Genomic DNA, 25,448 nt, shown 5'->3' with positions numbered 1-25,448 from the left:
TTGAGCATCAGGCATGGAGCACAGCCAATTTGCTGCTTTTGGTGCAGCTGGACAGGCTCAATCTCATGAGCTCTGAGGAGACGTATTTTGAAGTTGCAGCATCAAAAACCAAAAAAGTTTCCTATAGCCAAGTCAAAAGTTTTTATTTCTTCTGGACTTATCAGAACCTTTCTTTCAAGAGTGGAAGGAAGGGTAGGCACTGACAGTGCCAAATCACCCCAACCTCAGTGAGAGTGCCCTATACAGCTGTTCATGATGTATTGGATTATCCCCCTGCATGATGGTGCCTGATGAGGTCTGGTTGCATCTCTTAGCATCAGAACATGACGGAAAATAAAGGAAGTTCTGAGTCAGGGGCCAAGCACTGCCTAGCTGAGGGCAGCAGAATTGGTCCTTCCCTTGGAAGCCCAGCCACAAGGGGTTTCTAATCTTGTTTTCATCTCTTGGTGTGTCTCAGCCACTTGCTAGGGATAGGGCCCCCTATCATGTCTTTGTGACCTGAGGTGGGGCCTGCATCTGTTTCTCACCAGAAAACTGGCCCTGGACTCTGTCCTCACATCAGGTGGAAAAGGCTCAACAGGGGAGGAGCTGTTCAGTGGCAGTTCCTCAGTTGAGCTGATTTGAGAGACAATTCTCTAGGACAGCAATTCCCAGAGCAAGCTGTGCTGCCCCCAGGGGTTGCAGGAACAACTGGGGACCAGTGATATTCTCAAGTGCAATTATGAGGTGCTTTCTGTTTGCTTGAAGAAGGGAAATGCTTATAGGGTTGCTACGTGATTTTTTTCAAAAAGGATGTTAGCCCAGACCAGTTTGTTAGTTTCTGGGATCTGAGGGGCAGAAGTCTAGGGCAGACCCCAGGGCCAGGGCCAACAAGCTCTCCAACAATGTTGGGTTTTTTTTGTTTTGTTTTTTTGTTTTTTTGCTCTTGGGGTTTGCTGGCATGGGAGTGCCGATGCTGTCAGCCCGGAGCTAGCTGGGAACCCCACAGTGCATTCTGTTCTGATCGACCCTGTCAGCATTTCTGGAAGATACTGGGCCCAGAAGCTGGTGTGCGGGTCCTGGAGGAGCAGATCAGGGAAGAGTGGCCAGGGACACACCTGGAAGGGGACCTGGGCCAGGGGTGGTGTGGCCTCAGCAGCTCCTGCAGTGCCCAGCACTTGTAGCTGGACACCAGGCTGGCCCCAGAGGTCACTTCTCAGGGCAGCAGCCCCTAGAGACAGAGGCACTCAGGTGGGCAGAGTTTAGGTTCTCTTTATTTTGACACAACCAGGTAGGATGGCAGCTGGCTGAGCAAGTCAGAGATGGTGTGTGTGTGTGTGTGTGTGTGTGTGTGTGCGCACACGTGTGTGTGCGCACACGTGTGTGCACGCGCGCCCATGCGTGTGGGTGGCGGCAGCTGGGAAACCCCACTGGGGGTCCTTGGAGGAAGCATGTGGGGTATGTATATGTGTGTGTGTGGTGGCAGCTGGGGAACTCCATTAGGGGTCATCAGAGGGAGCATGTAGTGTGTGTGTGTGTGTGTGTGTGTGTGTGTGTGTGTCTGTGTGTGTGTGTGTCTGTGTGAGCACGAGGTCAGGTCAGGTCTCTGCTTTCTTTTAGGTTATTTAAAACTGTGTTTTGTACAAGTAGTAGTAGTAGTAGTAGTAGTAGTAGTAGTAGTAGTAGTAGTAGTAGAAGATTATCATGCTTGAAAAGGCCCAACACTATGACAGATAATCCAGCGTAAGTCTTGTTTGCACTTCCACTCAGCCTTCCCACAAGGGTCTTTCTGAAATCTTCTAGAACTAATCAACACTATTCTGGAGGTAATATCCACTCTGTTTAGGAGCCTCTGGACAATTTCTTCCTGAAGTTCACTCTAATTATGGGCTCTATTTCTGTTAGGAACCCCATTTCCAGACCGTCACTGTGGTCTAAGTATTAAAGTCCCTCCATGGGGTATAAAGTGAATCTGGATTCCTAACTCCCAGTACCCTGGGCCAAGATAGTTCTAGGAAGAATCTCAATAAGTAGCAGGTGTCCTTACTGCATGGTGGGTTTTAGTTATAGCAGCATGGATGGACCAAGAGACCACGCACTCACCCATCGCTCAGTCTGCCTCTCCCCCACCTTCCTCCTTTACCCCACTGCTCAGTCCCAGCTCCTTGTCCGCTTCTGCCACTTCCTCTGCCTCTGACCCCCCTCCTCCACTTCCGCAGTGGGAAGTAGGCACAGAGCTGGCCTTTGAAGCTGAGCCCCATGGCTGACTCAGCCTGTGCCCTTATTACTCGACAGGCTGCTGCTTACTAATTAAGCAAAGACTTTTTTAACAGGCATGCTAGGAAATTTCAAAGTCCAGAAAACCCCACTTGCCCACAAAGCTTGCACGAGAGCTACTGTTTGCAAAGCCCGTCTCGGAGGCCGAACCGGGGTAGATCCAGGTCCTCATCCTGGAAGATCGACCTTAGCCCTGAGAGTCTTTGCTTAGCTCCTCCAGCTGGTACCCTGCTGATCACCAGCTGAGCCACCACCCTGTCCCTGTCCCTTAGCCCAGAGGACAATGCTTTGCATCACTGGCTTATGTAAATAGAAAGAGACACCTTCCAGCTGACTCCAGCCCCAGAAAGAAACTCTCATCCATCTCTTTTGAAATTCTGCAAAGCAGATGTTTCCAAAGGAACGCACGCTTGCATTTCAGGGTCAAAAGTCCCCAAACCACAAGAAAGCCGGTCCTTCCCGCCTGCATTCCTGAGCAGCAGCTGATCCTAGGGGGGAGCTGGACCCAGAAAGAAAACTCTGAGATAGATGGCATTTCGGGGCATCTGAAGCCTCCCACATCAACTTCAGTCCTCAGCTAAAACTCCACTTTAACTACTTGAGTCTTCTGTGCTACATCTCATCTTTATGTCCACATGAGGCTAGATATTCACTCCTGGTAACAAGTGCCTCTCCGTGCCTGAGAAGGTGATTGGTTATGCAAGATTTCTGGCTGGGCTAGCATTGAAGATCCCTACACAACTTTCATTCTTACTTGCAGAGTGTAGACATGCTGAAAATCACTTCCGCCCTTGTGAGTTTGCAGAAGCCTTGGCTTATCTCAGACCCATTCATGTGGGGACATGTTGCTTATGCCCATCACCACTCGTTCTCGGTGAAGAGCAGCTTCATCTCAGACCCAAACCAGAACTTTCCTATTAAAGATGCAAAACCTTCCAGCACTCACTCCTGCTGCACTTTGTTTCTCTCTAAAACAGACAAACCTGGAAAGACATCTCTAGTGGTTTGATGCCATGAATTATCTGATGGACTCTCATCTTGCTTGATGTGTTTATTGTTTCTTCGTCCTTCTCATCCCCAGCAAACTACTCATTTCAGCTAAATAATCCAGCAGCCTTATTCCTAGATGAAAAACTTCCAGCTGTCCCTTCTCAAATAGGTTTGCTTTTCATCTGTGTCAAAGAAGTGAGATTTGGGAGCATTTTGTCTTTTGGTGCCTTTGGAAAGCACTGTGAGCTCTGCTCTTGCCTGTGTCCCATTCAGCATTATTTCAGCACCAATTATCTTCTGTTTTCTCCCTTTCCAGGATAAGAGAGGGGCTTTGTGCTAGCTAGGGGAATGATAAAACCATGTCTGCTCTTGACCACATTTTTCACACCTCATCGTGATGGGCCAGGGATCTGGCTGCGTATAGAAATAGAAAGGCGGGGGTAGGCCTGTTTTGTCCATCCAGGATACTGGCCTTCTTTGTCTGGGTGAAGGCGAAAGTTACTGAGGGTCGATTTGAAGTCTGTTCTGGTCTTCAACAGCCAGTCCTACCATTCACTGTTTCCAGAATGACAGCTGCTACATCCCTTTAAACTGCTATGAAAGCAGATCGCTGTTGGAGCAATCAAAGCCAAACACTGCTTGGTCATTTTACAAGGAGTGCCAAGCACCCAACTTGATTCTATGATTGGGGCATAGGGTTTGGACTACAATTCCAGGCCTTTTGAAGCCCTTCGAGTGGTTGCAGCTGAAGCCAGTTAGTTCCACCCTCCACAGAAAGTTGACAGGACACTGCCTGGCTCTGGGATTCCAGGACGCTGGCCCAAGCGGTGGTTCTATTGCATAAGCCGCCTGTGTGGAGGCTGCCTTTGAAATGTTCCGCAGCCGGTTCTTATAGATCTCTGGAAGTTGCTGGTGTCTTTTGAATTCTCAGCTTTATTGGAGACTGAAAAGAGAATGGCCCCAACGTTGATTAATGGACCCTTTCCACTTCTTACACATGGATCGAGTTGTGGTCGGCTTCGGGGCTTGGAATGGGGCAGCCCATGGGTGTTCTGAGAGCTGCATTTAGCCTGCAGATATTTCATTTGGCCCACATCGAATTAAAGCTCAAGCACACATACACACAAATTAGATGCCAATGTTAAAACCCCCAGAATTTATACATAAAAGTACAGATTTCTGGCTTTCTTTGGAAGCAGAGATGGATCTAGTTGCTGAGGGCCTCACATTCTGGAGGATGGCTATCTAGAGTCAGTATCAGGCCAGTCCTGGGACCCCACTTCCTCCTGAGGATTCCCCCCCTCATCTCTTCAGAGAGTGAGAGTGTCCACCAGTTCCTTTCACATCTGTGCTACACCCCTCTGCTCTGGTCCACTTCCTTGAGTGACCTTTCTAGGTGAAATGACTCCCATTGTGATCTATCTTGGGAAGCCTCCTCCCACACACACACCTCGAAGCCCAGGCTCACTGGGGACCTGGAGCTGTGAGGTTCCCCTTTCTCTCCCCTCTGTGGCACTGAGTGACTGTTTCTATGGCAGTGCTGAGGGCTTTGGGACAGATTCACATCCAGAGATTGATAAGTGCAGGCTACAACCGTCTCCAGCTCACAGCTAGTAAGGCACTCACCTCCTTCTTCACCACGGCAGCCCTTGAAAGCAAATCCTGGACATCAAAGGTTTTAACTCAGAGCCACATGACTTCATGTCATGTTCCAGATGTATCTTTAAAAGAGAAAGCTTTGGAAAGACCTCATCATACCACTGGCATGCACACAACTTAGGGAATGCCTAAATGTCACGACATAGGCAATGTTTCCACTTCAGGTAGGTATGTCAGAGTCATTGTCAGGGCTTCCTTGGTTTGTCTGCATTTGTTTATAGTTTTCTTGGATCAGGATTCAGACCAGGCCACCTGTGGCGAGTAGAAACTGATGTATTTTTGTCTTAGTTACCTCCCACTTTCTCAATACAATTAAATAGGCGAACCCCTTTGATTACTATTACCATATTTTCCGGCGTATAAGATGACTGAGAATATAAGACGACCCCCTAATTTTACAGTTAAAACATAGGTTTAGGCCTACCATATTTTCTGGCGTATAAGACGACTTTTGAAACAAAAAAAAGTCACGGGGGTCATCTTATACGCCGAGTTTATCCCGAAAAATGTTTCAATATGCCGCTAAACAAAAATTGTCTGAATATTGCCACAAAACGAATTTTCCAACTCGATCCTGCACCAGTCACTGCAAGGCTGCTCGGACAGGCACCTCTCTAACTCAGCCAATCCAAGCAGGCTTTTTTTTTTTTTTTTTGGTAGTTTTTGGGTCACACCCGGCAGTGCTCAGGGGTTACTCCTGGCTTCATGCTCAGAAATTGTTCCTGGCAGGCACGGGGACCATATGGGACGCTGGGATTCGAACCGATGACCTCCTGCATGAAAGGCAAACGCCTTACCTCCATGCTATCTCTCCAGCCCTCAAGCAGGCTTTTTATGCATGCAAATTAGACAATGTTCTGGACCCGAATCTACACTGTAAAAAGCCTGCTCAGATTGGCCAGTCAGAGAGGACGTCTATTACAGTATAACCTTTGGACCTTTGCTTGCTGTGATTGGCTCACTGTGGTACATGAGCACAGGAACATTCTGTCTGATACAGTGAATATAGGCCTAAACCTATGTTTAGGGGGTCGTCTTATACGCCCAGCCGTCTTATATGCTGAAAAATATGGTATATTTGCTGTATAAGACAGAATGTTCCTGTGCTGCAACTGTATCTTCCACAGTGAGCCAATCACAACAAGCAAAGGTCCAAAGGTTATACTGTAATAGACATCCTCTCTGACTCTGGCCAATCTGAGCAGGCTTTTTACACTGTAGATTCGGGTACAGAACACTGTCTAATTTGCATGCATAAAAAGCCTGCTGGATTGGCTGAATTAGAGAGGCGGTCTGAGCAGCCTGGCAGTGATTGGTGCAGGATCGAGTTGGAAAATTCGTTTTGTGGCAATATTCAGACAATTTTTGTTTAGCAGCATATTGAAACATTTTTCAGGATATACTCAGCGTATAAGACGACTCCCAATTTTCGGTTGACTTTTTTTTTGTTTCAAAAGTCGTCTTATACACCGGAAAATACGGTATTATTTTGCAAGTTGTTGGGGGAAAAGTGTGTTTAACCTGTAAAAATCTTTTACACGATGGCTTTCATCATTGATATCCCATGGAGGCCTATAACGGGCTCCCCCTAGATTCAGGATTTGGGGCCCTCCTCTGTATATATGACTGAAAAGTGCCAGAGGATTCTAGAGTCTGTTGATTCTGACTCAGTTGTCAGGGCTCAGCTGGTTCCCTACTTGGTGGGTCCCTGTTAGGAACTGTGGGTTGTGGGTGGGCATCTCCCCTTCCGTGCTTCAGAGCTGTCGCTACTTGCTCATTTCTTAAGTAACTCAAAGTGCCTTTATTGTAAAATGGTGATATTATATTCCACTTCTGTCTTTCCTTCCTCCTCTGTTAGCTGGAAAATGTTTATAAAGAGAAACTTTCCTTTGTCAACAATGGCAGAATTCATATAGGAAAAGCAGGATGAATGCCTGATTCTTTTTCCCTTATTCACTTGGATTTTAGATAATGAGCTTATTTCATTGAAGCCCTCCAGTGGTGACCAGTGAGGATCTTTTGTATGTGTGTGTGGTGCCACTGTGTACTCATAAATTTAAGCATAATTGATGTTTAAAGGTTTAGTGGACTTTTCTTGGGTAGCTCCTTTTGTCCTGGTAATCAGATGGCTCTAAATAATATAACTTCCTCTCTTTTCTTTCTATGGTTTACTAATGCACCCAAATGTCCCGAGGTGCCTGGGGAAAAAGAATCGTGCCTATCCACTGTGTATTATATTCCAGACCTTTGTGAAGGGGTCCTGCAATTGCTTCAGCTCTAGCTAGCTGAGTTATTCAGCTTGAAGGAATACTTGTCTGTGCTCTCAGAAGAGTTTATTGAATAGAGGAAAGTTATGAGTTGATTAAAATGTAGATAACTATTGTAACCAAAACCGGAAGTATTGGAGCTGGAGAGATAGTACCAGGTGAAGGTGCTTGCCTACATGTGGCTGATCCCCATTTGATCCCCAATACCTGGCACCACATGTGCCCAGAGCAACACTGGCAATGACTCCAGACCACAGAGTTGAGAGTGACCCCTGAAGCATCACCAGGTGTGATGCATTCCTTTCATGCAATCGCTGAAAGGAAGAGTAGCTCAAACAACATAGCTACTATATTTCTCACGTAAAGGTACAGGCATGTGAAAGAGCATAACACTTGTATGGGGGGCTCCAGAATTCCAAAAAGTAGGTTTGTCTGTTAAATCACCCCTGTTCTGAGGTGCACTTGCACATCCCAGTGGCCCTGAAATGTGAAAAAAGGGTGAGGGGTAGAGGAAAGTTTTTGCATGCCCCTTTCCTTTAAGGGCATCACTTGGAAATCCCTTTAGTAGACTCCTTATTGGTCAGAGCTTGTCATGTGACTATAGCGAGCTGCAATAAAGATTGGGAAATGTAGTTTTAATAATTGCATGACCCACCCATACACCGAGAATTAAAATCTAATACTCTGCAAGACAGGAAGAATGGATATGGGTTTCTATACAGGAAGTTGGATCATAATGGCTAAATACCTCCAAAAGATATTTAGATATCTTTTGGAACTTAGATCTTTTTTGAACTTAGATATTTGGTATTGTTTGTCCTTAAGGATTTTTCATCTATTCCCCCAAATATTTATCGAATGTATTCTATGTGTCATTTTTGAGGTCCTGGTGAGGGGTAGAGCAGGAAATGAATTAGATAGAGCCCAGAGCTTCATGAAGCTTTACTTTCTCACCAGACAGATGGCAGCGAGTATGTCTTAGGCATTTAGTGGTATAAAAATCACTGAAATACAAGGACTTACTCATTCTCCCCAAGTTCAAAAAGTCTTTCATAGTCAGTCCAAGAACACCGACATTTTCTTAAACTCCTTTAAACTACTTTATTTTAGGCATCATGATTTACAGTACTGTTAATGGGTTTCGTGAACACAATCCCTTACTACACCCACACACGTCCCCAGTGTCCCCTCAAATTCCACTCCCCATCTATCCCTCCTCTATGGTAAGCTTCCTTCTGAAGACTAGGTCTGTTTCTGTTGCCTTTGGGCATTGGTTGTTTCCTTACTTTTTTTTTTAAATGTTCCTCATATGAGAGATCATTCTGTGCCCTTCCCTCTCTTGACTACCATCACTCAGCGTGTTTCTCTCCACATCCATCCATGTAGCAGCAAAGTGCATCTTTCCTTATAGTTGAATAGTATTCCATTGTGAATATGTACCATAGTCTCTTTATTCATTCTTTATCTATTCTTAGACACTTGGCTTGCTTCCAGATTTTGTTTATTGTGAATAGTGCTGTAATTAACATAGAAATGCAAGTGTCTTTTCCGAATAGGTTTTTTTGGCAGGGAGGATTCTTGGGATAGATGCCAAGAAGTGGAATTGATAGGGCAAATGGGAACTCAATTCCCAGTTTTTTTGAGAAGAGTTTATATATTTTTCAAAAAGGCTGGAGCAGTTGATGTTCCCAGCAGTAGTGAATGAGGGTCCCCTTTTTTGCATCTGTGCCAGGACTGGTTGTTCTTGTTCTTTGTGATGTGTGTCAGTCTCTGTGATGGTATCTCATTGTTTTGATTTGCATCTCCCTGATGATTAGTGATGCAGAGCCTTTTTTCATACACCTTTAAACCATTTGCATGTCTTCTTTGAGGAAGTTTCTGTTCATTGCTGCCCCATATATTTGTTTTTAGCTTGTAAGTTTCTACCAGAGCTCTTGAATATTAACTTCATTAGATGAGTGGTATTGCAAATATCCTCTCTCATTCTGTGAGGTATCTTTGTGTTTGGACCTCTTTTTTTTTTTCTGTGGTACAGAACTTCTCAGTTTGCTGTATTCCCATGTTGGTTTTTGCTTCCCTTTGCTTAACCAATAGCTTTGAATCATATAAGATACTTCTAAATTCAGTGTTATGAAGTGTTCTACTTGTGTTTTATTCAATATAATTTATGGATTCAGGTCTGATATCTCCGTATTTAATTCTTTTTATTTATTTTGTATTTTGTTTTGTTTTGGGACCACACCGGCTGGTGCTAAGGGCTTGCCCCTTTCTCTATCCTTATATGGTGCTTAGGGGATTATATGGGATGTTGGGAATCAAACACTGGTCGGCCATGTGCAAGGCAAGCATACGATCCACTGAACTATCTCTCCAGCTCCTTTAATCCATTTTGATTTGACTTTTGCACAATGGTGTAAAAAGGAGTTCGTGTGTGTGTGTGTGTGTGTGTGTGTGTGTGTGTGTGTGTGTGTGTGTGTGTGTGTGTGTGTGTGAGACTGATGAGTTATCTAAGACTTTCCTTGCTCTGATTCATACTTTTTTCCACCTGAGGGTTCATCTCTGGATTCTCAATTCCATGTCATTGATCTGAGTCTGTCCTTTTCCAGTACCACACTTTTTGATTACCACCACTTTATAATACAATTTGAAGTTGTATAAAGAGTGGCTTCACATCTTTTCCCTAGGATTGCTTTCTTAATTCTTTTTACCTAAAGCAGGGGAAGCTTTAAATTAAGTTAACCAATAAGCAATTAGAACTTACGGCATGACGTTCTGCATTATATCAGCTCAAATTATTTTATATATTTTTGTTTTGCAAGTTAAAATTTTTTTAATAAAGATACTATTTACAGTCAAAAAAAGAGAAAATATCTTAGAGGATGTTTTATACTTGAAAGTTCTACCTATATTTTTCTAAATGTATTTTACAAATTTTGGTCTTATGTTGTGATCTTTAGTTTCTTTTGAATTAAATTTTGTATATGGCCAAAAAAAAAAAAAAAATAGACAAGCTGGGCTTAACCAGATAGACTTTGAGCCTGAGCCTCCTGGGGGCAGGGCAGGGCCTAAGACTTGAAGGAGGCTGCAGAGAAGAATCTGGCAGAGGGAGCAGCATGTGTGAGGGCCATGAACCTGACTAGATGGGAGGACAGAAGGGTAGGGGTGAGCAGAGTGGAGGGGAACGTGTGTGTGAGTTTGTGTGTGTCTGTGTGAAAGTCTGTATGTGTGAGTCAATGTGTGAGAGTCTTATGTGTGTATGTGTGTATCTGAGTCTGTGAGTTTATGTGTGTGCGAGTCTGTGCAAGAGAATCTATGTGTCTTGTGTTTGAATCTGTGTGGGAGAGTATGTATGAGATTTTTTGTGTGTGAGAGAAAGTCTTATATATAGTCTTTTATATGCATGCAAATCTGTGTGAGAGACTGTGTGCAAGAGTCTCTGTGTGTGAAAGAGTCTATGTGTGAGTGTACATGAGAACGTGTGTGTGTGTGTGTGTGTGTGTGTGTGTGTGTGTGTGTGTGTGTGTGTGTGTGTGTGTGATAGTGAGGGGTTGACAGGTCCCCAAGGGCATCAGGGCATAACAATTGGTGAGAATTGGACTCCAGGCAGGAAGGTTATATTGGGGGCCAGGGATGTTTACCAGACTGGCAATCACAGGAAATAATTAAACAGAAACAACAGTGCCACCCAGGTAATGAGCCCCTCAGGGGCGCAGAGAAGCACAGCTGTGAGACCAGATTGGTCTGAATGGGCTGTGAGCAAGGAGGCCCCAATTCTGCCCACAAACCCCAGGGGATTGCTTGACCTAGGTCCCTCTCTTGGAGGAGACAAACATGGGCATGCCTGTGTGGGCCACAGGAGCTAAAGCCCCCATGGGTTCACATAGGCGCCCCAACACTGTGCTTTGTCTGCTGTTATCTACCTTCTAAGGAATAGCTGCTTCAGCCTGGTATCTCAGTTTCCCCTGTGCAATGTGGACAGCATGCTGCTTTAGGTCTGGATGAAGGTGCCTTTGGCAGGGTGGCACTGAGAGGGGCCTCTGAAGAGCAGCCCAACTTCCCCCATCACCTCTGGCCCCTTAGCAGTCCAGCCCTTCTACAATGTCCTCACTGCACTTCCCAGATCCATGTAGCCTACTCTCCACTGGAACAGGCCCTAGCCCAGACCTTATAGAGGGGACTGTGTCAGCTGTGAAAGAATGGGTGGGAGCCCAGATGTTCCCAGGTGCAGGGTGCTGGTCCACATCTGGTTCACTGCTTCAAACAAATCCTTCAGCTGCATCCAGGACTTCGGACTGGAGTCCAGCTTGCTCTGTCATGGGGACCTTTCCCCACCCCCCCCCCCACACCTCAGGGACCAGTGCCATTCAAGTCGGAGATCAACCTCAGGGCAAGAAAGAGGGAAGGGGGTGAGAAGTTGGTTTGGGGAGGCGAATAGGTATGAAGTGGGGGTGGTTGCCTTCCAGTGTGCAGTCATTGTGCCCAGAGTCTATGTAGTGTGATTTGCAGTGCATCCTGGAATTTAGGGGATGGGATACCTATCCATGCTTTGTTTCCCAGCCCTACCTCGTGCATGTGTTCCTGGGTTTCCAGGGTCACTGGAGGAGACACTGAGGCCATGAACTCAGGCCCCACAAGAAGCCCCATGCTCAGGAGGCCTGCCTGGACTGTCCATGGAGCATGCAATAGGAAATGGAATGTGGATCATAGTAAAAACCACCACCAGAAGAAACCTAGGATAGTTGCTGCCACACAGGGAGGCCTGAGCAGGAGGAGACTGCTCAGGTGTCTTTATCCTCTGGGTAGTTCTCTCTCTCTGTCTTTCTTACTCTCTTTCCTACTTTTCCCTTTCTCTCCTCCCTCTCTTCCTCTCTCCTTGTGTCTCCCTCTCTTTCCTCTCCTTCCCTTTCTGTGTCTCCCTCTCTCTCTTTCCTCTCCCCCCTCCCTTCCACTCTCTCTCCCCATCTATTTCCCACTCTCTCTCTCTCCCTCTAGGTCTCCCTTTCTCACTCCCCTACCACCACCACCACATGCACAGATTATAGAACTCTTTACAATGGGCAAAGCAGAAATGTTTGTGCCAGTAAGATAGGAAGGGAGGTACAAAAACAGAGCTCCAGAACGCTTCTCCAAGCTGGGTGTACCTGCCTCCCACATCTGGGTGTGCCAGCCTCCCCCGTCTAGGTGTGCTGTTCTGGCCTTTTGGCATGTTGAGATGGAGTGTCCATTACCTGCCTCTACTGGCCACAGGCTCTGTCTGGGTCCTTGTGTAATGGGGCTGAGTTTCTGGTGCCGACAAGATCTCTTGTGGGCGAGTTTATCTTCCTTTGAGCCGAACACCCACACCCAAACTGGTGGGTTCTGAGGATGGGCATTCAGCACCTTCCAGGAACTCCTTTGTTTTCTTTGTGTTGGTTCACCCAGACCGTTCCCTGTTAGCAAATGCTGGGGCCTCTGTCTCTCCTCAACTTTCTCATTCCCATGCGGACTTGGCAATTGGGGACATTGGTAAAAGTCCCCCTTTTGTTCAGACCCCACTTCAGATCCCTGTGCCTAAGATATTCTTCAAATCCTTGTGGAATTGAGTGAAGACCCTGGAATGAGATGGATATCCTAGGTTGAGCCTGAGATTTAGAATGACTGCCTTTGAAGCATGATACTTCTCAGTGATAATAATACTGACGCAGCTGGCACTTATGAGACATTTCTCCAAGCCCCTGGTGTTCACACATTCAGCCTCACACATCCTCATGGAGACAAGCATTGTTACTCTCACTCTCATCTTATGGATGTAGAAATTGTAGCCTGAGAGGTAAAGTAACTGGCCCAAGATCACACAAGACAGTGAAGTGAAGAAATGTGCTTTGACCTTTGTTTCTTTTTGAGGAAGGTTGCCACTAGCAATAGTATAGTGGGAAGTCATTTGCACATGGCAAACCTGGGTTCAATCCCCTGAATCTCATTTGGTTCCCTGAGCACCACCAGGAATGATTCCTGAGTGCTGAGTCAAGAATAACCCTTGAGCCTCTCTGGGTGTAGTCCCCCCAAATATCCACTGGCATCTGCCCTCCCTTCATTGTCCTGTCACTCCTGGCCTGGTTTCCTATGTCAGGAGCTCCTGAGCCATGTGTGTATCTACACTGCAGGGTCCATCTGTTCCCCCATATGAGGACTCCCTCATAGTAAGCATGTTCTTCCCCAGGTTGGTGGGTGCTCTGGGCCTCCCTTAGCTGTTAAGGAATGTTCTCACATCTTCTCAGGGAGCTGCTGAGTTTCTGGGCATGGGCACGGATGTCACTATCTAAGTAGACACCTCCAGTGGCCATAGCAACTCAACACTGTCATCTATCACAGATCTTCTTCCAGCTCCACCTCGCACCTGCAAGGATATGTCATTTCATGTACCACAAGATCTTTAGGAGGACAGAGACTTTTTGTATTTGCTGTTGATTGGGGACAGTGCTCAGAGACTGCTTCCAGCCAGCTACATGTCTGGGGGTCACTCTTTGTGGTGCTGGGATGAGATCCATGCTCCAGTGCTAGGGGCTGTTCTCCCCAACCACAGTCCTTTTGTGCTGGGAAGTTCACTCTGAGGTCGGGAACCCCCAATTGAAGACTGGGAAGGTGTGCCCCCAAACTGTAGCATTGGCCTGTCAGTCTCTCTCCATCCCTGAGTTTGTTGTCAATGCAGATTCTCAGACCACATCCCCAGAACTGTTGAATCCACAAAGCCAGGGGTGTGGCCAGGCAGCAGTGGGTGCTGCCAGGCTGGGCAGTGGCCCAGGAGCACCCCTGGCTCGCTGCCCTCAGGAGCTCCCCGAGCTGGTCTCCAGCAGTGCACATCCCTGTCATCCTAAACCACCAATCCGGATGCTGCCCCTGCCACCTCAGGCTTGTCACCCCTCGGTGCTGTAACTGTCACTTCCGCAGATGCTTGGCTCTACCTGGCTCTGTCCCACACACTGTGGGTATGTACCCAGCCAGGGCACACAATACGCAAGCAGCTTCACGCAGCTTCTTGATTTCTCCTTCCATTCAGCTCCTTGTCCTTCACAGTGTCTTTGCAAATCTCCTTTCTTTCTGGCCATATACTGGGTTTTGCACGTTTTTCCTAACTGATTCTATCTCCCCTTCCCGCTTCTGGGGGCTGGGGTGCCCTTCTGCTGCCTGTGATTATCCCCTGGAAGTTCTGCAGGGATGGGTGGAAGGGCCACTTCTGACTCCAGGGAGCCACTGCCTTGGAACTCGCCTCTTGGGTGCTGCTTTTCTGGGGCAGTTTCCAGGCGGGTCCCGGATGGTGGGTGGATCGGGGTCAGTCAGGAGCGGGGTGTTCCCGAGGGAGGAACAGCTGCTACTCCTTTACATTAGTCACCCTGAGCCTGGCTTCTCGATCTTGCTCTCTCCCAGACTCAGTGCCACAAAAGCAGGGTTGGGGCCTGGAGGGGGGCATTTTCAGTCCAAGGGAGCTGCCAGCTCTCTGGAGCCTCCTGCACCTCATGCCCTTGTTCCTGCATTTGTCCTCTAATAAAGGAGTGCACTGAGTGCTCTGAGTACCGGCACTCAAGCCAGCGGTCTGCCAGGACATCCCTTCACAGAAGTGGTGCCCGCCCACAGAGTTAGAGCTGGGTGCCAGAGGTCTATGCTAGTTGTCAGGATGGGGGTGGTGAGATGGGTGTGCCCGAGGCCTGTGCTGTCTGGACAGTGACCTTGAGCAGAGATCCCGCAGGAGCCTCACAGGGAACTAAAACAGGTGCAAAGACCCTGGGGTATGTGCCAAAGAAGTGGCTCAAAGCACCAAGGGAAGGGATCTTTGGGTCCCAGCAGTGGGTGGGTCAAGAGCAGAGTCTGCTGAAGGGCATTCAGCTTCTGCTGTGGGTCACACAGCTGCTGCCCTCAGTTGTTCTGGGCATCAGACCCATACCCATACCACCCCACCTGTCAAGGCTAAGGTGGTGCTAGTGGCCAGTCTGATTTGTCAGAGCCACCATGGATAGGTAGGGTCCTTGGTGCGAGGGCCAAGGATGCTTTATGGGGAAGGAGCTTGCCTGCAGGACATAGTGACCCCAGAAGTGGGCAGTGACAACAAATGCTCAGGAAGCCATTACTGCAGACACATGCAAGAATTTGGCTCCATAGACCCTCCTCCCTTCCTAACTAGGTCCTGGGGGTGGGGAGTACTCTGCGTGTCAGCAGCCACCCTGGATAGAGCATTGAGGACAGGTAGTAAGGAGGACAGGCCAGTGGCCTTGGGGAAGTCCAGTGGCATGGGGGTGACCATGACCATTACCTGTGTCTCTTCTCCCATTCTCTAGCCCTAAGGCCCCAATCCTGTCTCTCCCCATATCCCCACATCTCCCCTTATACCCCATTCCCTCCCCAGTTCTTCTTCCCAGAGCCATGCTGGTCGAGCAGCTGTGGGCTGGGGTGATATGGGGCGTGCTTGTGTGGATGATGTTCACTGCATGCCCTGCTGATGGTATCTGCTATTGTGTCTTCTCTGTCCAGCAGCTACCAGTTTAGTCCATAACCTTCAATTGGGGGTCTGGCCCGACAGGCTATAGTGTGGGATCATTTGCATCAGTTAAAGGGTTTGTGTCTTGTCCTCCTACTCTCCCAGCCCTCCATGACATGCTCACCAAGCACCTTTGATGTGCTGGGAGCAGTGCCCTGAGTGGGATATGAAATCAAAATACCATGGGGGGGGCTGATATCACAAGGGACCAACATCAACATGTCACAAGACTCAAGATCCAGGACCCAAGTTGTGTTCCTGCTCCTGGAAAGTAAGATCTGTCCCCTTAGGATTGCTGGGACCCTCTGAGCTGTGACCCAATTCAACCACTGCTATGGATAGTTTCTGGAGAGTAACCATGCGAAATGCACTCCCCAAATGCTGCTTCATCACTCCCATGCACTTGTCCCCAAGCACTTGTCCTTCAGGATCAGAACATGAACTTGGCCCCTGCCACCCTCTTCACCCGGCATCTTTTTTTTTTTTTTTTAATTTTGGGCCACACCTAATGGTGTTCAGGGGTGACTCATAGACCTGTACTCAGAAATCACTCCTGGCAGGCTCGGGGGACCCTATAGGATGTTAGGGATCAAACTGTGTTGGCTGCAAGCAAGGCAGTGTGCTATTGCCCCTGCACCTTTGTCAAGGCCTTGAGGGGCATCCCACAGCACCCACCCCTACCCTCACATGGCATCCCTAGGTCCCCAGAAGAATTAGATGGTGGATGCCTGTAGAATATTCCAGATGATGCAGTCTGACGAGGTAGGGGGCTAGGCTGGATTCTGAACTAGTGCTGGTGACCAGAGCTGTATGGAGGGTTTTCCTAGAGTGAGCCCAGGGCACAGCATACAGGACCTTCTTGACTACACTTCCCTCCACCCATCACACCTCCTCCCCATTAGCACCTCAGCTTTTCTCTTGAAACCAGAGCCTTAGAATTGCCACATTTACTCATCCCGAGAGCCCAGCCAGTTGGACCGGGCATGTTTCCAGTAAACCCTGAGGTCTTGCTAATAAGATGTCTTGGAGCTGGTGGTGGTGGGGGCACGTTGCTTAAGTCAGCTTCCGGGCCCCTGGTTTTTGGGGTGGGCCACAGCCAGTAGGGGCCCCTTAGCAGGATGTGGAGGCTCCCTAAGGACTCACTGATCTGAGAGCTGATTTCAGATCCTCTGAAATCAGATGGAGCTATGTGGGTGAGTGCTCCCAGACTTGACTGTCAGTGACCAGAGATACCCAGGCATACTGTTTTAGCCCAGGAGCCAGCCCCATGACATTCACAGGGGGCCTGGATCTGTGGATTTTGGGTGGATACGCGGTACCCCATCACAGCAACTGAGAGCACGGGGCCCATGTCTGTCATAGGGAGCCGAGCTCATAAGCAGATACCAGCCCTGCGTGGCTGCATCTGGGATTTTCTTCCAGCCAATCCCTGATTTCTCTCAGCCTCCAATCTGGAAATGAGGGGCAGAGAGTTGAGTGACCCTTGAGCCAAGGACAGAAATGTTTCTTGTCAGATAATTCAAGGGTTAAGTTACTTGTCTTACAAGAAGTTGACCCAGGTTCAGTCCCCAGCACCCTCTCTCATCCCCTAAACCCCATCAGGGGTAATCCCTGAGGGCAGAGCGAGAAGTAATTAATCCTGGAATACTGCTGGATGTAGCTCAAGTAAACAAACAAAATGTTTCTCAGGCTTCTATTTTCCACCTGCTCCTCTATCCTGAGCCTGCCTAGCTCTCCCATTTCAGTCTCCAGCCCCACTCTCAGAAATGGAAAGGCAAGCGGCATCAAATACATGTTTGGGTGGTTCTTCCAGCCCCTGAGAGAAAGACGGCTTTGCGAACAATTGGGTATTTATTTTATCATCTCATTTGTGGTCACAGGCTCATTTGTGGGTTTGGATGCTTCCTTTCTCAGATCTTGACTGAATGTAGTAACAATTGCACCACCTCCTGACATCCTCCCTCCCATTTCGTTTAAAAAAACAAACCAATGCAGCATATTTTGCAACGCTAGCTTTGTGGCTGATGCGTGGGGTCAAGGTGAAAGAAACAGACACCAGGAGGACTGGTGAGCATTGCTTCTTCCTGCCACAGCAGCCGCCTGAGAAGCAGACACTACACCAGAGAAAACCAGCCTGCTTTCTGTTTTGCCTTCCTCCACTTAAAGAAAATCCCCAACATCCATGTCCCCCTGAAAAATGTGCCAAAGGGGGCGGAGGGTGGCTGCCAGTTCTGTGTGGTCGGGTCACTGTTACAGGTGCCATGACCATCAGTTGATCCTGAGAGGTGAAACCCTTGTCATCTTTCCAGCACCTTGAAGCCATTTGGGGTTAGGAACAGCTGAGCCCAGTGCTTGACTGTGTCCCCTGAGCTTGGGACCCTTGGAAAGCTGGAGAAATGGACAGAACATAGGGATGGACAGAAATGGATGTAGGTGGATGGAATCTGTCTCTGGCCATATTCTGAGGGCAGATTCAAGAGCATTTGCATAGGAAGGGGATTTGAGCTGTGGCCAGGATTGCACTAAAGAGAACAGTGAGTTTGGGGCCTGAGGGGGATTGGTGTAGGGGTGGTCCTGAATGAAGATCAGAAATGGGTTTCAACCTTGTGACCTTGGAAAAAGCCAGTGGGCAGCTGGCTCTCAGGTCAGCAGCAGGGGCAGCTCTCAGCATATCACCGGCCACTCTCAGGGCTGGGGCAGGTTTCTGCTCCCAGTCGGAACTAGTCAGAACAAGGCAGCAGAGAGTAGAGCTAGAGCTGGCTGATGCGTGCTGGCTTCGGTAGGCTGATGTCAGAGCTCCCCCTGGCATTTTCCTCGGGGGGGGGGGTGCCTTGGGCCATTCTTGCTTTGGGACTGTCTTTCCATATACCCTGTGAGCTGTGTGTGCAAGGGGTACTTGGAGAGAGATGGTCCTCATTCCTGGGACTATGGGCAGCTGTAGCTTGGACACACACTGATACTCTCTGGAGCCCCACAGTGGAAAGTTGAGGTTACTCACTGACCACCTTTGAGCAAAGTAATTAGAGGGGACTGATGCCTTTTCTTGAAAGTGCATCCTGGGCCACTTGGTGCATTAGTGAGGCTCACATTGGGGGGGATCAATTCTGGTAGGTAATTGGTATCCAAAAGCACTTTTAAGTCTGAAACGCCCTCTCCCCTCCTTTTCATTTGGCTATTCTGGAGTCGAGAGCTTGTGGCATCAGACAGCAATAAAGAGAGTTGATTGAAAATTGATAACATGCAACATGCTAGCCTGGTGTGGAGAGAGATCATGCGGGTCTTGTGTTTTTCTAAGAGTCTTCACTGCTCTGAGTGTGAGGGGACTCTAAAATCGAATTTTCTTTGTCAAAAAAAAAAATGTGCAGACATGTAAATTCATATGCCCCCTCTCCCAGGTGCCCACATTGTGAGGAGTAAGAGTGAGCTTGAGTCAAAGGCCTAGGGAGAAGTTGGGTGGAGGAGGTTGGCTTGGCCCCAAGCACCAGCCCCACTTCCTTTCTGCAGTGGCTACATTGGGAACTCCTGACTCAGCTCCTGGAACCCCATTCCTGAGCAGAAAGCCCCTCAGCTTGGTAATCTAGGAGACCTACTGGGGGGCTGGTTGTGGCACTGAGAGGTGTAGAGGGATCCAGCTCTGGGGTTAGACTGTGACAGGGGGTTCAGGCCCACCCGGGGTTCCAGAGGCCCTAGGTAAGAGAGACTCATTGAATGACTTACTGGGAGCATAATAGAGGTGAAAGGTGATATTTTTTCTTCTCAAAAATGGTTTTGCAAATCTTTTTCAGAGCTGATAGATACACACCTTAGCTGGATACAAAACATATTATGAAACAGAATGACAGTGGTCTTTGATCCGAGAAATCAAAGTGAAAGGTAATCGATATCTTCTGTCTCTCCTGCTGTTTTCCAGCTGTGTTTGACTTTGCTGTACTTATTTTTAAGTCAAAGAAAACTTGCCTCTCTGAAGACCCTCTCTTTTTCTAACCAGCCTCACAGACACCAGTTTCTGCTCTTACAGAGTGGATTCCCCAAACTCCTGAGGTTCAGAGTCTGTGAGGCTGGGGCTCCAGGTTGGGCGGGGTGGGGTAGGATCGAGTCTGGAAACTGCATGTTGTCCCCAGCCGGCCACCACATATATGTGTGGAGAGACACAGTAGTCTTGCCCAGATCTTGACTTTCTGCAGTGGCCAGTTAAGGAAAGATCCATGTCTGTGCGAACAGGGGTCTGCTAGTGGGGAGAATGTGCAGAAGAGAAAACCTGGGGAGACTCAGGGCGTCAGTTCCTGATCTCAGTAGTTTGGGCCCAAATTCATGTCTCCCTCAGGGCTCACTGTATGTGCAAGGGATGCCCCTGGTGGGTTCTCAGAGATGGCCCCTGTCTGCGTGCAGAGGAAGCTTGAGCTCCAAGCTGCACTGGAACCTGGAGTCCAAAGGGGCTACATGGCAGAGCCTATAGCTCAGCCAGACTGTGTGCACTGTGGATGTAGGAGATGAGGCATCTACATGAGACATGGTCTTCTGTGCTGTATCCCAGATGCTGAGACATACATGCTACTGCTGAGAGATGCCCCAGGCATGCACCCTAGAAGAGGGGTTGGTGTCCATGCTGGGTGCTTCAAGCTTTCTGATGACCCTTAAATAGGACTCTAGTCAGTGGAAGGAAGTTCTGGAGGTCAGAGGCCAAACCCAGAAGGCCTTGGCCACAGTCCCAGAACCCTGAAGACCTCAGATCTCTTAAGAGTCAGAGGCCATACCCAAGAGTCCAGCCAGGGCTGCTGCTACCCCAAACAGGTTCCTCCAGGAATAAGGCCTGTGAGAAGGGAGCATCTGTAATTGGGAAGGAAGGTTCTTCTAGAACCTTCTCCACCACACTCTGAGCACAGGTGCTGGACAGTGTCTGAGAGAGACTGTCAAAAGGCTGCTCTGAACCCTAATGGTTGACCTTGGCCGTGCTCTGACCTTGCAGGGCCTGGGAATTGTGTAGAGTTGGCCAGGCCATCAACAGGCCCCACTCTGGGCAGGGCCCTGATAGATTGGCCTCAAGAGCCTGTCACACTGCCCTAGCATGGGCTCAGGCTGGGGTGGGTGTGGGGCCTTTAGTTTTTCCCCTGTGCTTCTAAGAATCCTGGGGGTCCACCATTGTCCCTAAGTGCTCAGTTTGGTTCTGAAACCAAGTCTTAGGGTAGTCTGAGCTTGGAGCTCCTGTTTCTGAGAATAATCTGTGTTGTGAGGTGCTGCTGGCCCTGGTGTCCACACTGTCAGAGCCTTTGGGGGCTGGGGTGCTGCTAAAAGCTGGTGGGCTCAGAGAATGCTGCCTTGGCCTCAGCTTGCTTGTTCCCACTCCAGCCCATGTCTGGGGTACAGAGCCAGGACTGGGGGTGGGGAGACCCCCCTGTTGAATCTGATAACCTGATCACCCCATGCCCCGTGAGGCTGGCTTGCGTCTTTTAGGCCCCGTGTCTGGTTCTGGACCCACAGGCTTGAGAATATGCACATGGACCCACTGGGATCCTTTGAAAGCTGCCAGAGATTTGGGAGGGGTGGGAGGCCTGTCTACTCCTTCCAGCCCCACTCAGGGGTCTCAAACTCAATTTACCTGGGGGCCGCAGGAGGCAAAGTCGGGGTGATCCTTAAGTGCAAAGTCAGTAGTAAGCCTTGAACATTGGGGGGGGGGATGACCCAAACAACTAAAAAAACAAAACAAAACAAAAAAGATTCCTCTAGGGCAAGGCCACAAAATATTGTATGGAGGGCCGTTTGCAGCCCACGGGCCGAGAGTTTGAGACATCCTTGTTCAGTCAGTGATTGAGGTGAAGAGACCGCTACCAGGAACTCTAAGGCCCTCTGGGCTTGCTCAGCATATGGTTGTGGTCGAAAAAGTGGGGCCCCCCATTGTGGGAGACAGGTCAGGTTTAACCCACTCCAACCTGAGGGACAAGGCTAGACAGAAGTATTGTCCCCCAAAGCAGGTGAGGAACCCCAGCTCTGCTCTTCCAGGTTACTGAGCATGTTCAGGGCTCAGGCCACTCCCACTTGTTTTGGAGGGGGCCGCAGGAGGCAAAGTCGGGGTGATCCTGAGTGTAAAGTCAGTAGCAAGCCTTGAACATTGGGGGGGGGTGACCCAAACAACTAAAACAAACAAAACAAAAAGAAGATTCCTCTAAGACAGGGCCACAAAATGTTGTACGGAGGGCTGTTTGCGGCCCGAGGGCCTCGAGTTTGAGACCCCAACCCCTTCTCTCTGGCCCTGACAGAAGGTGGGTGCTGACTGGGACTCCTTCACTCCATGCCTGGGCACTTCTTGGTGGAGATGTCATGGATATGTCACCCCTTATACCCCAAAATGACCCTTAAGAAGGTGCAGAAAATGGAGACTATAGGAAAATTGTCTGTCCCACCCTGAAGAGCCTGGCCATAAGCACACTGCTTTCTGGGGCCTCTCTGTGTCAGGGCACGTATGACCACCACCTCACTCTTGCTTCTATACCTGGGGCTGAGCACCTCCAGAGCGCAGATGGCCAAGTCTGGGGGAGCAGCTGCAAGTATAGTCTTGGCTCAGGTTCGAGTCATATTTCCTGTCTGGCCCCTGTGATGCCCAGGACCTGAACCTAGAGAACAAGACCATGGGGGCCCTGGTAGACAGGAAGAGGGAAACTTCCCACCCCAGGGCTGACAGTGCTGGGGACTGTAGGGTGGGGGACTGTGTACATGGCAGTCAGGGGGCGGGCAAGGTCTGTATCAAGTGAGAATGTGGGGTACCCTGGGCTGGGGGACGGGGTGTTGGTAGGGGTGGGGCTCTTTGGGAGGAGGAAGGAAATGTGGAGACAGGGACGGGGACCAGAACATGGGTCCTAGCTGGGTACAGAGGTGCCAGCTCATCGCTTCTTCTTGAAGGGGGCTGAGTTCTTTCTGGGGACTAATCTGGTTTGTGAGCCCTTCCCTCTCCCAGAGGTCTGCAGGAAGGTGGGGCAAGTGGGGTGTCCACTACAGCCATTATTGGGGCCTTAGAGACGGAACAGTACAAAGGCAGAAGGCACTGAAGTGGTGGTGGGGCAGTTGGAGACCAGACCACAGTTGGGCTCATAGAGAACTTGAAATGGGGTCACCCTCCCCACAAGGACAGCAGAGCAGTCTTGGGTAGCTGTGGGTCCTATCCTCTCCCTCCTGCCTTCTGCAGCAGGTTCAAGCCAGGGTGATGTGGCTGGGCAGAAACCACCACCCAGCACCCCTCCTAAACTCAAGTGGCTGCAGAGCTACAATTGACCCCCACTTGACCTTTCAGTTCTAGAACTTTCTCTTCATTCTCAGCCTAAGGAGAGCAAGCGCTGAGGGCAAGAGAGAGGTGATTTTTCCCCCCAGAGAGGTACTAGGGTCTAGAGCCTAGAGCCTTGTGAGTGCTGTCTTCCACCCCTTCAGCTCCCATTAGTCCCTGAGCCCTGTGGGATTGGAACCCGAGGGCACCCCACACCCTGGCCCAACTTGCTGTGGAAGGTTCCCTGCAGTCAGGTTCCTCAGCTGAGAAAACAGGAAACTGCAGAGTTGGCTCTGAAAGCAGCCCCTGAAGCCACCCAGACCTGCCACAGCCAGCCAGCACGCCCCCCCTCAGCACCTGACTCCAGTTCCCCTCAGGCTGGGTATGACTGGGGGGCACCCCTGGGGTGCAGAAGAAGCTGGGGAGGAGGAGAACAGGGGAGGAGCGGAGCTGTACTGCGATTCCTGCAGCTCTTCTGTGCTGCAGTGCCTGCCCTGCATGGGACACGTGGGAGGGAAGGAACCCTCTGTGTTCAGAGCCCATGAGAAAGCAACAAGGTGGGACTTGGGCCTTGAGCTCTGACCTTGCACATTGTGCTGGCACTAAGCGGAGCCCAGGAAGCCAGTGCCGAGCTCAGAGCTGAGGGCACCGCAGCACCTGACGACGAGGAGTTGTTCTTAGTCTTTCATGAACAGTCTCTGTAATGACTGACCTTACAGAGGGGAAACTGAGGTTCAGGGCACTATACAGCTCAGTGAAGGCAGAGGGCCACACCAGTGAGAGGAGTCCTAAGGCAGTGTCTGCTTCCTTCTTATTCTGAGGACCCTGCCCCCCTCTATTATACCCTGGGATGAGTCACAACATGACTCCCCAAAGCTACCACATCCCACATCCCTCACCTGCCTATACCAGCCATGATTCAGTGTCAAGAATGCCATTAGCAGAAGGCTGGGCTGGGCATTCTATATGTGCATATAGGAGGCAAAACTTTGCAAAGCCCCTGAGGACGTCCACTATGGACACTCGGACATGATCCTTGTGAGTGCTCCTGGTTTTTCTGAAAGAGAAAATCCACGGGGCTGGAGTGATAATACAGCAGGTATGCTAGTACAGAAAGGACAAGTGTTTGTCTTGTATGCAGCCGAATCAGTTCAATCTGTTGGATCCCATATGGTCCCTCAAACACCACCAGGAGTCATTTCTGAGCTCAAAGCCAAGAGTAGCTCCTGAGCATTGCTGTGCGTGGCTCAAAACCAAAAGAAAGAACAAAACAAGAAAGTCCATAGGCCAAGTGGAGAGTGCATGAATGAGTGGGATGCTTACTGCCAGGCTAAGAGCAGGTACACAGGGTGCAGAATGCAGGGTCCATGCACAAGTCTTGGGCCAGGAGATCTTTGGCTGCTGGTTAGTCTTTGTTGAGTGTTACATCCAGGCCCTCCTTTAGAAAACCATTCAGGACTCCATCATGAGGCAGGTGTCTGATGGACATGGTCCTCCCAGAAGTGGCACACACGAGGAACAGGCAGCTCACTCACTGTGAGAGTGACTGGGAAATTCCACCCCAGCTCAAGGCCTGGCTTCCTCTCTACCACCACCATAGTCCAGAGCTGTTCCTGATATCAAGAGTGTAGGGCTAGAATTCCAGTCTGGTAAACTTGTCTTATGTTGAAAATTGTTGAATGTTGAGCTGAGAAAGGTGCCCAGAGGCAGAACACAGCCAGAAATGGCCACCACAGCCACGGAAAAACAAATGAGGGCACAGGGAAAAAAAAAATAATTGAAAACAAATCACCCCTTTAAGTCGATTCTAGGAGACTTGTCTGTTTGGGGGTTCCTCCGAAACTCATCTGTCCTCTCTTTCTCCCTTCTTTTGCAGTTAATGAAATTATCAGGAAGGAGTTTTCAGGACCTCCCACCCGAAATCAGACGTAGAAGCAGTTATTAGCCAGACACCTGCTCCCGGACCTTGGCACCACGCACGACTCCCAAATGATTCTTTCCCACCTCTGGCCCAGACTCCATATAGGTCATCACTGCCCCTCAGTGCCTTCCTGGGGGACTGTGATGTCACAGAGAGTGTCTGCCACCCTTCCTGGCATCCCCTAGGACCCAAAGTGCCTGCTGACTACACTGACATACTGCACAGGATGTGCCGCTGGAACACGCTGGGGGACTGGAAAGGTGACCCTGTGATGAGACCACAGGCCTGGCACACATTTCCCAAGGCCACACATAGCTCCTGGCCCTGTGGAAGGGAAAATGTCATCATCTAGGATCCTAGAGTCTCTGGGTGGACACAGAACTGGGGCCTCATCAGCGTTAGGCCACACAGATGCCCATCTTTCACCAACCATTTTCTCAGAGCCAGGCTGTACGGGAGCTCACTGGCTTACACCATAGGATGTGTGGTGACTCCTGCACACTTCGGCCTCATTTCCCTCTGCTTGAAGAAGCTGCTGAATGAGAGCCCAGCCCGCTCCTGGCCTGCCTCACCTATTAAATCCCGGACAGAGTC

General features: G+C 49.4%; 1 protein-coding gene across 1 annotated transcript in view; it reads left to right on the top strand.

Annotated features, from left to right (window-relative positions):
• Positions 1 to 24,924, top strand: part of NFATC2 (nuclear factor of activated T cells 2) — a 105,011-nt gene extending 80,087 nt beyond the window's left edge. Inside the window, exons 10-11 of the mRNA XM_049781321.1 lie at positions 19,467 to 19,554; positions 24,810 to 24,924. Of these exons, the coding sequence (XP_049637278.1) occupies positions 19,467 to 19,510 (44 nt within the window). The 3' untranslated portion in view covers positions 19,511 to 19,554; positions 24,810 to 24,924. The remainder of the gene's footprint in view (positions 1 to 19,466; positions 19,555 to 24,809) is intronic.
• Positions 24,925 to 25,448: the final 524 nt, after the last annotated feature.

The sequence above is a fragment of the Suncus etruscus genome, chromosome 9, assembly GCF_024139225.1.
Source record: "Suncus etruscus isolate mSunEtr1 chromosome 9, mSunEtr1.pri.cur, whole genome shotgun sequence".
NCBI lineage: Eukaryota > Metazoa > Chordata > Mammalia > Eulipotyphla > Soricidae > Suncus > Suncus etruscus.
This window is presented reverse-complemented; position numbering and strand designations above follow the sequence as displayed.